The sequence below is a fragment of the Dermochelys coriacea genome, chromosome 8 (assembly GCF_009764565.3).
Source record: "Dermochelys coriacea isolate rDerCor1 chromosome 8, rDerCor1.pri.v4, whole genome shotgun sequence".
In the NCBI taxonomy this organism is placed as follows: domain Eukaryota; kingdom Metazoa; phylum Chordata; order Testudines; family Dermochelyidae; genus Dermochelys; species Dermochelys coriacea.
The window spans coordinates 96,932,651-96,946,826 of NC_050075.1; the positions used below are offsets into that span (position 1 = coordinate 96,932,651).

Here is a 14,176-nt window from a genome sequence, read left to right on the forward strand (position 1 = left end):
TATCAGGGTTGGAAGGGACCTCAGGAGATCATCTAGTCCAACCCCCTGCTCAAAGCAGGACCAATCCCCAATTTTTGCCCCAAATGGCCCCCTCAGGGATTGAACTCACAACCCTGGGTTTAGCAAGCTAATGCTCAAACCACTGAGCTATCCCTCCCTCCCAAACAAATAATTGAAATCACGTGTTTCTTTGTATTCATAAGCCAGAAAGGAATTTCTTGAAAGCCCCATAGTGAAAAACATATCCCCTTCTGGAGAATGCGGGCATCGATCCCACTACCTCTCGCATGCTAAGCGAGCGCTCTACCATTTGAGCTAATTCCCCCGGCTACATCTGCCTACCTCACAAAACTAACCAACCAACCAACCAAAAACCTTACCAATTAGTTCTAATTTGCATCTGGACAGAGACCAAGAAACCAATGGTCATAAGGAGTAAATTCTTTGAGTCCAGGAGTGGTTCTTCCAGGGCAGGCATGAGGCACACTAAATCTTCTCCAGTTCTCTTTGCATCCCCAAACTGCCAGTAAAGTCAGGGAAGTTCTGGTGTGTAAGGAATTCAAGCCCATAAATAAAGCATGGCAGAGAAGCTTACATTGAAGATATTGTATTCTAAGATTCCTTGGTAGGGGGAGTATTTCTTATTCTGTGTTTGTACAGCACCTAGCATAATGGCCCTTGATCCTCTGGCCCTGCTGTAAAACAAATAATAAAATAATAATAAAAAAGAACAGTAACAGAAATTAAATATAAATATCGACTGCTACATAATATCAAGGGTCTGAATTATTCTCATAAAGGCAAGCAAACTCAAAGCTGATTCTGCAGGTCAGATCTTTAGCTGCACCAGAGCTCAGAGCTGAAAGAGGTGGGGAGCACAAGTGACCGTTACCCAACTTTGTGCTCCTTTGATCCTTGAGACCAGTTCTTCTCCCTGTAAAACTTAGGGCAGCTTTAGAGCTGCTCTAAATTACACCTGGCTGCAAAAAAGACTGTTTTACAGCCAGGGACTGCTCAAATGCAGCAGGGTTCTAGTCTTCACCTCTTTGATAGCTCTGACATGCCCCTTATTTCGGTGTAGTGAGAGGGTGGCATAGAGTTAGTACTGGGGCCCTATACAAACAGTGGGGCTTCCTCTACACCAGGGGAATCCTGACTGTTTTGAGTTACCAAAGCAGCATTGCCAAGAACTGGGATCTGGCCCTCCATTCTCAGCCCATGCTGTTGGGAGGGGACCACAATGCTCTGGTCAGTTTTTCTGTATATATTTATTCATCCTTTTTATATAAAAACAAAAACAAAATTTTAAGCTGAAAAAATTAATTAGATCCTTGAAATTTCTATTTTCTATAATATCTGTAAAGCTCAGGATATTAACTAGAGTATCAAGGTGAAGTGAGGCTTTTCTGCTCTTATTGAAGTTCTGAAGTAATCAATACAATAACCTCAAATGAGTTTGTGTATTTGATGGATGTTGTACAACTGGATGTAAAAGGCACAACATGCTGCATGATAAGTTATAGCCAAGTGATAATGGTTGTCAAAATGATGATTAAAAAATGGCTGTGATTGACCACAGCCTGTGATTGACCCCATAGGAACGGCCTGGTGGGACCTGTCATTTCTATAGACTTGGGGCTCCAGATCAGGATGGATTGCTATATATTGGGACCTGCTGATTCCATGGGCCTGGACACTAGGATCTCAAATGGACCACAGCAGCTGGGAGTTGTCTCACAAACTGATGCTGGGTCCCACTGTTGTAGAAGAGTGTTACGGATGAAGTCCCAGAAACTTGGAGATTTTTTTTTATGGAAAACCCTTGTTTGCATATTTGCAGGATATTCATCACTTTATTTCCACAAAAATCCCCACCCTCACTCCGCCAGTCATTTCTGCCTGCGCCTCCCCTTGCATTTTCCCTGTAGCCCTCAATTTGGGTCTCCGCCGTTTGCCATTTCGGTGATACCAACAGGCTCTCCTCTCCCCACTCAACTCTCTCCCTCTCCACCACTTCTCTCTAGTTCCCTACATCTGCCCTCAAGTTTTCTCCTGTCCTCCCCATCTCCCCTGCCACACTATGCTCCCTGATGCCGCATGGAGCACGAGTCCCCCACCCACCCAGGGCCATAGAGATATGGCTAGAGCTGACACACTGTCACCCTGTCCGTCGTGCTGGCGCTCTACCCATGCTTGTGGCGGACGGGCTGGGCTACACTCTAGGCAGAGGCTCTATGGTTAGAATCCTGTGGCCTCCGAAGGGCACTGGCAGTTGAAACGAGCCTGAGGCAGGAGGCCACGACGACGGCCCCAGAGACGCGCAGCCCCCCCCCCCCGCCACACCACACCAGAGGAGACGGCAGCAGGGCCCCTCCACACCCCAGAGATGGCCCAGCTCCCAGGGGACCCAGAGGGGTGCAGGCCCCAGAGCAGCTGGGAGATGGGCAGCAGCCCGGCCTCCCCTGCTCAGCATCCAGCCTGGCTGTGGGCAGCCGTCTTCCCCACACTCTGCAGCCTGGGGAGGAGTGACAGCAGCACCGCCCTCCCTCAGCACAGTGACCTGAGCAGCCAGGAGGAGGTGCATCTAGGGGCCCCAGAGAGGAACAACAGCAGCACCGCCCCTCGTCCTGAGCGCCAGTTCCGGCTATGGGCGGCCGCCTTGCCTGCCCTCTGGGGCAAGGAGGAATACAGCTGCGAGCATGGCTCTGCGAAGTATCTGGCCCTGTGTGGCCTAGGTGGCGTGGTGAGCTGCGGCCTGACCCACACGGCTGTGGTGCCGCTGGATCTGGTGAAGTGCCGCATGCAGGCAGAGCCTAGTCGCTACCGGGGCATGCTGCAGGGCTTTGCTCTCACCGTGGAAGAGGAGGGGATGCGTGGCCTGGCCAAGGGATGGGTCCCCACCTGTGTGGGCTACTCTATGCAGGGCCTCTGCAAGTTTGGCTTATATGAAGTCTTCAAGCTGCGCTATGCTGACATGTTGGGACCTGAGCGAGCCTACCTGTGGCGGACCAGCCTCTATCTGGCCGCCTCAGCCAGTGCCGAGTTCTTCGCTGATATTGCTCTGTCCCCCATGGAGGCAGCCAAGGTGCGAATCCAGACGCAGTCAGGTTACGCCAACACATTACGGGTGGCTCTCCCCAAGATGTACCTTGAGGAGGGGTTCTGGGCCTTCTACAAGGGGGTGGCTCCACTCTGGATGCGCCAGATCCCCTACACCATGATGAAGTTTGCCTGTTTTGAGCGCACCTTGGAGGCCCTCTATGCCTATGTGGTGCCCAAACCGCGCACTGAGTGCTCCAAGGCTGAGCAGCTTGGCGTCACCTTTGTTGCTGGCTATGTAGCCGGTATCTTCTGTGCTATAGTCTCCCACCCAGCTGACTCTGTGGTGTCTGTGCTCAACAAGGAAAAGGGCAGCAGCGCTGTGGAAGTCCTCAAGAAGCTAGGCTTCATAGGAGTGTGGAAGGGCCTCTTTCCCCGCATCCTCATGATTGGCACCCTCACAGCCCTGCAGTGGTTCATTTATGATTCAGTCAAGGTCTATTTCAGGCTCCCTCGGCCCCCACCACCAGAGATGCCTGCATCACTGAAAGAGGGGTTTTTCTTTAAGTAGATTCAGCCCATAGATGCTGCATTGAGAGTTAAGTTCCTGCTGCATTGTACTGTTTCATTTGTGACTCTGTTTCAGGCTCCTGGACCAACTCCCATCTCAAAAAGCTACCTCTCCAGATAGAGACTGATGGGAGTGGTTAGCCTTTTCCCATAGACCTTGCAGTTACACTGTCACTTCACTACATCGTTCATTCTGCCAATTTCAGGTTCCAACCATCATCTTAGATGCTCCCATCTCTGGACTTTTGCCTAGACATGAATTTACATTTAGCAGCTCTGTTAAAGATCTGTCTCTGCAAAGGCTTAAATCTATCATTATGTGGCTCTTAATGCCTGTGTTTATTTTGTTTGCCATGGATAGTGACTCTGAAAACTTTGAAACACAACAGAGTCATATTCCCCTGTTGTAGAGAAAATTGACATGTATTTTAAATGGGTGCTTATTTTACACTCATATACAATATTTAGTGGAACCAAAACATTAAAAATGGCTATGAATAATATAAGTTAATATGTTCAGAATATAATAATTTACAGTATCCCTAGACAAAAGTGTTTATCCACATCGTTTATTGGAATTGCATATTTGCAACTTTGTTTACGGAATGTTATATTTTGAAAGGTTAGAATATTAATGACAGTTATTTATGTGTGTTTGATATAAAACTGCTGAGATGTTTGAAGGAGTATTTGTTAATGGTTGATTATACAAAGGTGTCCTGGCTCCCAAATTAGAAAAACTGGGCATAAAATAGAGTTAATCCTGCTTACCTCTCACTTACATACCTTATTTTTAATAAATAATTTGGGATAGAAAAATAAGTATAATATGCCCTAATTTGGTGCCATTTCTATCTCTTATGTGGCAAACACCCTCCTTTATTTAAACATAGATCAAATTGATGTGTGCTGTGGGTTTTCTTCGATAAAAGGGATATGGGCATGGTGTAACTTAAATGAGATATGGCCTGCAAGTCACTCATTTATGCAAGAATGCCAGACATAATATACATCTGAACATAATTTTTCCAAGAATGTTATTTATTAAATGTTTAGAAATGTTATGTGGAAATTTAAATAGTTAACAAAGCAAATAAAAATGCTTTTTGTCCTGTGGGAAATCATTATTTATAAAAGTGTTTTAGTCACTGTGGAAATACAGAATCTTTATGGAATTGCTGCTGTTATAGTAAGACAGTAAATTAACTGTAGTACACAGATCATGTGCTGTGGGCATTTACAGTTGTTTGAATGGAATGACTAAGACAATTCTGCAACATTTCTAAATAAATGTAAAAATATAGTGTTCTGTTCTTGGGGCCTAATCCAAAGTCCAATGAAATCAGCTGAAAGATTCCGATTGACTTCCCTGGGCTTTGGATCAGTTTCCTGGAGAATTAAAATAGCCACAAGAAATGGCCAAGAAAGATGTGACCAGAAGTGTACATTTCTTTTACCTTTTTGAAATGCTTGCATGGTATATACTACATTAGACAAAACATCAAATGGCCCACAACAAGCTGCTGTTCTACATCTTGAATTCACTGACATGCTAAAAGGGTTAAAAATCTCAACATATATATTACATGCCAGTGTTTCTCAACCAGGGGTCTGTGGCCCTCTGGGGGGCTGCAAGGAGGTTTCTGGGGGTTTGCCAAGCAGGGCCAGCTTTAGACTTACTGGGGCCCAGGGCTGAAAGCCAGAGCCCCACCACATGGGGCTGAAGTCCTGGACTCTGAGCCCCACCACATGGGGCTGAAGCTAAAGCCTGAGGAATGTAGCTTTGCCAGGGCTCCTGTGGCATGGGTCCCCAGGCAATTGCCCTGCTTGCTACCCCTTAACACTGGCTATGGCTTTTATATACAGAAAAGCAGTTGTGGCACAGGTGGGCTGTGGAGTTTTTAGAGCATGCTGGGGGGGCCCCAGAAAGAAAAAGATTGAGAACCCCTGTTATATGCCATCTTTCAGGTAAACAGTTGTAAAGAATAAGCAATGACAGAGCTGAAAGAATCAGTTCTTTAGCTTGATGTCAGAAAAAATCCAAAGACACCTTCTATTTTCAATACACGTAATTTTGGAAGCACAGAGAAATGTTCATTAACTCTCATTTATGTTTTGCAATTGAAGCTGAAAACATATGAGTTTTACAATGATACTAAGCTTAACTAAAGTTTATTGGCATCCCAGCAATTATATTGAAATTAGCAATTGTTTATGGAGCACAGTAATTGATAGACCAGGCACTAACATCCCAGTCCCATGGAGATGTGGGAGAAGTATTCATTTAAAAGTACATGTCTACATGCATCCGACGAAATGGGTATTCACCCACAAAAGCTTATGCTCCAATACATCTGTTAGTCTATAAGGTGCCACAGGACTCTTTGCCATTTTTACAGATCCAGACTAACATGGCTACCCCTCTGATACATTTAAAAGTAGTGAGAACTGTACTCTCATCAAATATGTAAGCAGCTATCACTTTCCATTCATCTTGTTCCTCTCACCATTGTTGCTGTTATACATCTTTTTCCAAAGATGATATTAAAGTGGAAGAGGGAAAAGAAGGTGCATCTGAATTGTCACTAATGGGTCCTGCGTAGCATAGTAAACTTGGGAATTCCCAAGTTTGCACCCTGTTGCTGGCCTTGAGACACAACACAAACTGGAAGTCAGTTATACGTAAGTGCCAAACCATTTCAGTCTTCTCTGTACTAATTCATTTTTAAGTGAAATAGCATCTATAATTAAGCAGTAATTCTAACAAATTATATATTTTAGGCTCCTGATATGTTGTCTATAATGTTTTGTAAATGAGATACTGCACAAATCTCATGAATTAAGTTGATCAACCAGTAAATGTTTTAGAGTCCTACTCATTTGATTAGCAGACTGGAGAAAGATGACCATGCTTTTAAAAACTCAGCACAAACATTCTCTTGATTTTGGGGGGGGGTGTCAAAATACAAATTGTTTTTAAAAATTGCAACTATATTTTACATATTTTAAGTTTAAAATGAAATGAATATTTCCCTTCCTGCACCACGTGTAGTCATTTACACCAGTGCAAGCTGAGTGCAAAATGGATGTAAAATGTAGCAAATCAGAATGGTAGTAATTTACATGCACTTTGCACTGATGTCATTGCACAAGGTACAAGGCAATGGTGAATTGGGCCTGTACAGTCCAGAGCACTAGATGCACTTGGATACCACCTATCATTTGTACTGCTGCCAGCTGCTATGGGTATGCCTACCCTGCAGTCACAGGGTGTGACTGAAGTGTAGACATTCTAGCTGCCCGAGTAATTATCCAGGGTTCCCGGCAGGTTTGTACGGCCTGCAATGAAGCCTCTGTTGTTGTGGCTTCACAGTTCTGGTACTCAAGCTAGGTAGATTAATGCTAGCCTAGATATGTCTACGCTAGCTGCCATCACACCCTCACTTTAATTTATGAGCTACTTTTCGTTACATTACATTAGCTCTTTTCGGCTTCCAGGAAATATAGAGACAAGTCCACAAAGACTCAATGCCAGAAGCCACGACAACAAATTATTACTCTTCCCTCATGTGCATATATTTTGGTAACTCATTAGTAGGGTTTATTGCCACCCTCCCTGGGCCATCTGGCCAAACAGAAGATACATATCCACATACACACTGTATAATCTTCAATTCTTCCACAATAAAACATGATTAGCAACTAGAGAATAACTATAAAGGCGAGAAGATATGCTCCCAATTGATCTGAGTGAGACTGTTATGTGAGCATCATGGCCAGGATTTTGTTTGAAGCCCATTATATGTTCTTTTGTCCACACTTCAAAACAATCAATGACAATAAAGAATCTATTTCCTCTAGAATTGATTTGTAAAATTACCCAATATCTTGGGAAAAGTATAAAGAAACTATAGCATGAAGTACATACAAGTAATATTTTGTAGCAAAATATAGTTAAAGGAATGATTATCTTGCCAAAACGAAGAGAAACCAAACTGGAGGATTTATGTTATTGAAATCAATAGCAATAAAGTCTGTCCTTCCTTTTGGCTTTTGTACAGTTTACAGTACTGTTGGCAAAATAAGTCAACAAATCAGGAGATGTTTTTCTCTGACTTTCCTTCTAATAATTTATGATGTGAATGTATTTTAGCATGTAAATTGTTCTGCTAAGATTTTGAATTATGATAAAAATGTGCTTACAAAAGCCTGCAACTAATTCTTGGAGCTCTTACAATGTTATAATGCAATGCAGTTAAGTGGTGAGCATTTGCAGAATATTACATTCACTTTTTACAAAATGCTTGTGTTCTAGTCCTGAAATTTCAGTTATTAACATTCTAAAACACAAGTGAAAAGTGCTTGTCCGGGCAGAATTCTTGTTTTATACCTATTCTCGTGAGTGGTCTTGATTTTATATAAACAAAACCCCTCTTTCATTAATGTCAATCAAAAATATTCTCTAAATATTAGGAGATTAAATCTGATACTAAACCCCTGTCTTTAGAATTCGTAGTTATGTTTTGGATGTCCATTCTAACATTGTCTCAGTAAATCAGCAGTTCTGTAGTTGGTACTAGCTGTTCTTTGTATTAATCATATATGATTATACATGTTTTAGATCTAATATAGCTGAAGCAATGACATAACAATGCACACAGCTGCCCAAAAGTGAACTTTGAAGTTGGCTCCTCCTCCTATGCAAATTTTGAAATATTTCCCAGCTACCCTTTACCAAGTCCTCCCCTCCCCCGCCCCCCCATCCAAAACAGCTATCCCATCTTGACTGTTTGGCTTGCTACTGGGCTGGTTTCTTGGCTCCTGGCTAGAACTCCTTGGTCCCTATTCCGTGCTTTACTGTGACCACTTTACATGATGTAAAGAATGGAAATGGCCCCTGGGGACTACTGTATTGAATAAAATGCACCAGACAGAATTGCCAGAGTAGTTTTAAGCCTCTCCCAGCTCCTGGCATAGCTACCCTAATGCTGCTCTAACTAACGCCAGGGGCCGGACAGGCCACAAACAGCCTTTGAATATAGGAGGAACAAAGTGGGCTATTCCCTTCATTCTTATGATGAGTGTGGGTCCAGTGGAACTCAGAATCAGGGCCTATCATGTCTAATTTGGTGCAAACTTAAGTTAATACAGACCAAGCTTTTACAAAACACCATGCTTCCATGATTAAAAAGAAATCCAACTGAAATAATTAACAAAAATACAATTCACTAGAAATTGACCCTAAACACATCTGGAATTAGTCTATTTTCAGAATACAAGGTGCAAGAATGCAAAAAAACCAACAAATCTCAATAGTGAAAAGTTAATTAGATTTTAAAATATTATTCCATTTTAATAACCATTGTTAGTAACATAGAAAACTGAATTGTTAACAATATTTTGCGGTCTGATTCTGCTCTCCTGTAAATCACAAACATCTCCAGAGTAACTCTACGGAAGTCAATAGAGTTATACAGGCACAGGTGAAATTAAAATCAAACCCATTGTTTGTAGCGATATGTCCCCTTAATTTGGAGGTCTTGATCGAAAAATATAAAATTAGATGTATGTCAATATGAATGGATCTCTAAACAGTTTAATATAGTATGTACAAATGACTAAAAATTAACAGGAGTGTTGTGCAGATGGATGACACAGGCTAGTTTATTATGTTACATTTCTCTACTGTATATTTTTATCTTTAATTACAAAATGTCTGGTAAGATAGTTACCAGCAGGATTTATTTTCATAATAAAGTTCCTTCGTTAAGTCACAATTTTATTAACAATGAAATGTATTAGCTTTTGCCACAATAAATAAGAAATTGCAATGCTTTTGAACTTTTGCAATTCTATATATGAGCTTTAATGTGAAAAGTCAAGGTATATTTGTGCTATACATGCATATAATAGTGCTATAATAACATGGCTGCTATCAGATTATGAATTGTTTAAAAATACAACTGGAACTGAAAAATAACTGGATTTGGGGAATGAAAATGGCTGAACAGAACAGAAAACACTAAAATTAAATGACTGGTTGGATTCACTGGCTTGATTCTACTCTCACACCATCTACCATTGATGGAATGCTATTGACTTTGGAGGAGTTATTCCTGATTTACACCAATGTGAGTGTAGAATCAGGGTGTCTTTTGCTCTTTACACAAGTGAAATATGAAAGAACCCACAGTCACAGTGGGATCCAGATACTTGTGTTTACTAATGATATGCAATATGTAAGGCATTGCTATATACTACATACATTACTTTGCTTTCAGTATATAACTTTGTCTGGACAGGCAGTCTTTAACCAAGTGGAAAGCATGGATCAACTACCTCAGACAAAACTTAGCAATGAAGTTGATAGTAGCACAGCACTCACAGAGCACCCAAGCTTTGAAGAAAAGTAAACCACAGCAACCTAGTTGGTCAATAATTAAAATATAGGGCCTGATTCTGATCTGATTTACACCAGTTTTATAGTGTGTCATTCTGTTGGGACAGATTCTGCTATGAATTACACCAATGTAAGTCCAGAACAGTTCCACTAAACTTACTGAAGTTACTCTGGATTTACATCAGTGTAACTGACAGCAGAATCCAGCCTACTAGGATTGTATTAAAGTAATTTTAAATTAAAGGAGAATCAGGCACACAGATATGCATGTTCCATACTTTTATTTTTCCACTGAATGACTGATAGAAGCATAACTGCAGTGCCCATAAAATTAAAAGACAAGGTAATGGAAGTTGTCAGGGTATATATAAAAGCCACATTTTCATACCTGGGTGCCTAAAACAAGTCATCTAATTTTATATTTAGATACCAAAATGACCTGGTTTTAAAAGTGCTGAGCATCCAGAAATGTAGGTGTTTTCTGAAAACCAGATGCCTCTTGGATGCCTAAGTATGGTTTTAGATGCCTAAATTTAGTTGCAGAATTTTAGACAAAATATTCTAAAGAAACCTACATGAACCTCCTCTTCTTAACAACCTTTTATGTCACTTCCCTGTGCTGTTGCTCCTTCTCTTGGGCCTGCCTGGTGTGCACTGCAATGCACTGGATGGAAGAGTGGCTCCTCCTAGTCCCCTAGGGCCACTGTGGCTGCTGTTTTTGCCTCCATCTCCCTGTGTTCTTTACATTAAAGTAGGGGTTCTCAAACTTCATTGCACCACGACTCCCTTCTAACAACAAAAATTATTACAGGACCCCAGGAGGGGGGACCAAAGCCTGAGCCTGCCCAAGCTCTGCCACCCGGGGGGCAAAGCCAAAGCCCCACCTCCCTAGGCTGGGGGCCAAAGCCCAAGGGCTTCAGCCCCAGACTGGGGGCCTGTAACCTGAGCCCTGCCACCCAGGGCTGAAGCCCTCAGGCTTGGGCTTTGGCCCCAGGCACCAGCAAGTCTAAGCCAGCCCTGGCAACCCCATTAAAACAGGGTCCCAACCCACAGTTTGAGAACCACTACATTAAAGCAATGAGAGCCTGAATCAATCCATATTATTTTTTTAAAAGATAACAGAACCACAGCAGAAACCACATCCTGCAGCTCGCTCTGGCCCTACAGACCAGGGCCCTGCCTTAGTTCCAGTATGGCAACTTCCACCTTCTCTCTATGTGTGTATATATATATGTATGTCTATATATATCTATATATCTATATATCTATCTCTTCTTACTATATGTTCCATTCTATGCATCCAATGAAGTGGGCTGTAGCCCACGAAAGCTTATGCTCTAATAAATTTGTTAGTCTCTAAGGTGCCACAAGTTCTCCTGTTCATTATGCACAGTGACCCTTCTGACTTCTGCAGTCACAGTCTACTCCTGTCAGCAGCTGCTTTACATGCTGCCGGCTCTCAGGCCTCATAGAGCCGCAGCTAAGTTGCCACGCAGGAAAAAGGGAGCAATCGCAAGGTGAGGAGAGAGCCCCCCCACCAAATAATCCTTAGTACCCCAGGCACCCACCAGGTGCTTCCTGCACCTTCCCTAGAGATAGGACTCAGGGGGCTGAGTCTCCCCTACCAGCTGCTTCCAGTGAATGTGTAGTATGAGAAGGGGAATAGCTACAGCCTCCCATTCACTCCCAGTACTCTGCAGGGGTTTGTGCCTCCCTGCCCCTTACTTTGTCCAGGTTGGTTGGGAGGGGCGACAATCAGTGACTACCTCTCCTGGGAGAAACGTTCCACATAGAGCTGCTGCTAAGGGGAATTGTGGGGTGTGCAGGCACTGGCTCAGAAGTGAGACGTGGTCCTTCGGCTGGGGGAAGAGATGGGATTTGTTTGGGGAGACACTGAAATATTGGGGGGAGCACTGAATTCATTGAGGGAAGGAAGCACATCATGGATAAACTGGGGGAGTGGGAATAAATGAATTGGGGGGGGCTCTGTGATGGGGTATTTAAACCCTATAGAGTAGTAGCCATGAAGGAGTTAATAGGCAGAACAGTTATTTTTCCCAGGTGTGACTAAATGGCTGACCAGCGACAGCTGAGAGACAAGACTGCTCCTAGAAAGAGAAGCCTCTTAGCGAGAGAATAGAAAAGGGACCTTAATGAGAGACCTCTCAGATAGCTGGAGGAGGCCCAGCCTGCAAGGGGTTGTGTGCTGCTAGGGAGCCTAAGGGGGCTCTGTATGAGCCTGAAGGTTGGAAGCGGCCCAGGAAAGCACAGTGAGTCTATGGGAGTAGACTAGTTGCTTAATACGGGCTCTCTGACTTGGAACCCAGAGGAGAGGGAGGGCCTGGGTTCCCTGGCCTACTGAACCCTATCCCTACACCAGGAAGGGGAGGTTTAAACAAAACAAACCAACCCAGACATGAATGGGGACAAGGACTATCAAGCCCAGGGTGGGGCTGAAGGCTTGGAACAGAGTCACTAGACTTTTACTTTGCTGGACTCTGTGTTATCTCCGAAGGGGTGGGACTACAAGTGACCTGGGTGGAGGGCTGAGTTGTGAGAAGGGGCAGGCTGTAGGGACTGAAGTGACTAGTGATGGTGGGTACCCCACAGCCGAAGAGTCTGCTACACCATGCTTGGCCAAGAAGGGGTGCACCGGCTGGTGAGTGACCCCTCTACAGGCAAAGAATAGGAGGGTTGAGGGAGCTGCTGGTCTCTTCCCTGAGCCTCGCCTTGTCCCTAGGTTGACTGCTCAATGCAGCTGGGGAAAGAGAGCGTCTCGGCAGCAGCAGCCATGGGTGGGAGAGTAGAGCCCAGTGAAGGGAATGGCTGTGCAGTGAGAAGAGCAGTCCAGTTCTGTGAAGCAAGAGGAGAACTGCTGTAGCCTGAGCAAGTAAACCCCAGCTCCAGGGCTGCCCCACCCCCATGCCATGGAGGAGTAGCTGTCATGTGTGGGAGAAGGGATTAGGAGAACTGAAGGGATCCCTAGCCTTAGTGGGAGAAGTGGCTGTGGAAGGGAGGCTAGCTATTTTATTTCTTTTCCTGGGTTGGTTTCCTCAGTTCTGGTCTGGTGGTTCCCTGGATTCTAGAGGCTGCTGGGTCTTTGTCCAGCTGGGTCTGAAAAGTAGCAGCAAAAGTGGGGGAAAAAGGCACTGTTCTGAATACGCCTCCCCTCCTTGGCTGAACACTGGCATGGATTCAGGCTTCCTAGAGCCTGAACCATCTACGAACCTTCCCTGATGCAGGGATTTCTTTGGCCTCTTTTGCCTGACTTAAAGATTTCGAGGTCATGGATCCCATATCAGCCCTACTGAAAATACAGGAGCAGGTGGAACTAGCCCAAGTAGCCTAGAGGCAGCAATGGGAAGCTGCCTAATCTGTAGAAAATAGCCAGGCCCCTACAGATGTGCAGAGCCAGATTCTCCAGCACAGCAAGTGGTTGTTCCAGATGACAGTACCCTTATATGCACTAATTGCTGTTTGGTTTGGCAGCTAGTGTTTTACTCACTTTACAGCTACTTCTCTGCAGTCCACCTCTTTCATTGTCCATTAACATGCATCGCAAAACTTTGCTATTATTACGGCAACATGAAACTGAAAGGGCTTTTCAGTAGTTTAAACAGTGATGTTAACTCTAGAATTTCAAATCAAACTAGTCACTTATGGCACTGAAACATCTAGCTAGGTCTGCTTCCGTCTTATTTCTTTATTTCATGCATTTGTGCTTTGCTTCTCTCATAACGCCTGGTGGCAGTTTTCTTGTAGGCAGTAATATCTGAAAAGATTAATTAGAAAAACATTGTGGAGTAAGTAGCTGTTTCCTATATGGGGCAGAACCGTAGCAAAACTCAATTAAAAAACAAGAGCCCACACTGATAGATCAGTTACTGATGCTTCTGTTCTTAGTGAGCTGTAAAATCAGCTCTTAATGCTTTGTAATGCATCATACACATTAAAGAAAAGCATTAATAAGGAAAAAAATAAATGTACAATAAACTTGGGACATGATCTCAAAAGCACTATGTCAAAGAATGCAGCCAGTAAAAGCTATTGAAGATACTACTTTATCAGAGATGATTCTTGGTCTAATGACTTGTCTGACAGCACAATCTCACTTTGACCTCTTATTGTTTTATATGATTTTTAAATGTCTGTCTGACTGGTTTAAGG

At 43.5% G+C, this 14,176-nt stretch overlaps 1 protein-coding gene and 1 non-coding gene across 2 annotated transcripts; one reads left to right on the plus strand and one right to left on the minus strand.

Annotated features, from left to right (window-relative positions):
* Positions 1-252: 252 nt before the first annotated feature.
* TRNAA-AGC lies at positions 253-325 on the minus strand. Its single transcript has one exon. It is a non-coding gene; the product is annotated as a tRNA-Ala (tRNA).
* Positions 326-339: 14 nt separating this feature from the next.
* LOC119860528 (phosphate carrier protein, mitochondrial-like) lies at positions 340-6,141 on the plus strand. Its single transcript, XM_043520301.1, has one exon. It carries the CDS (start codon positions 2,387-2,389, stop codon positions 3,608-3,610), a length of 1,224 nt encoding a protein of 407 aa, XP_043376236.1. The 5' UTR covers positions 340-2,386; the 3' UTR covers positions 3,611-6,141.
* The last annotated feature ends 8,035 nt before the right edge of the window (positions 6,142-14,176 follow it).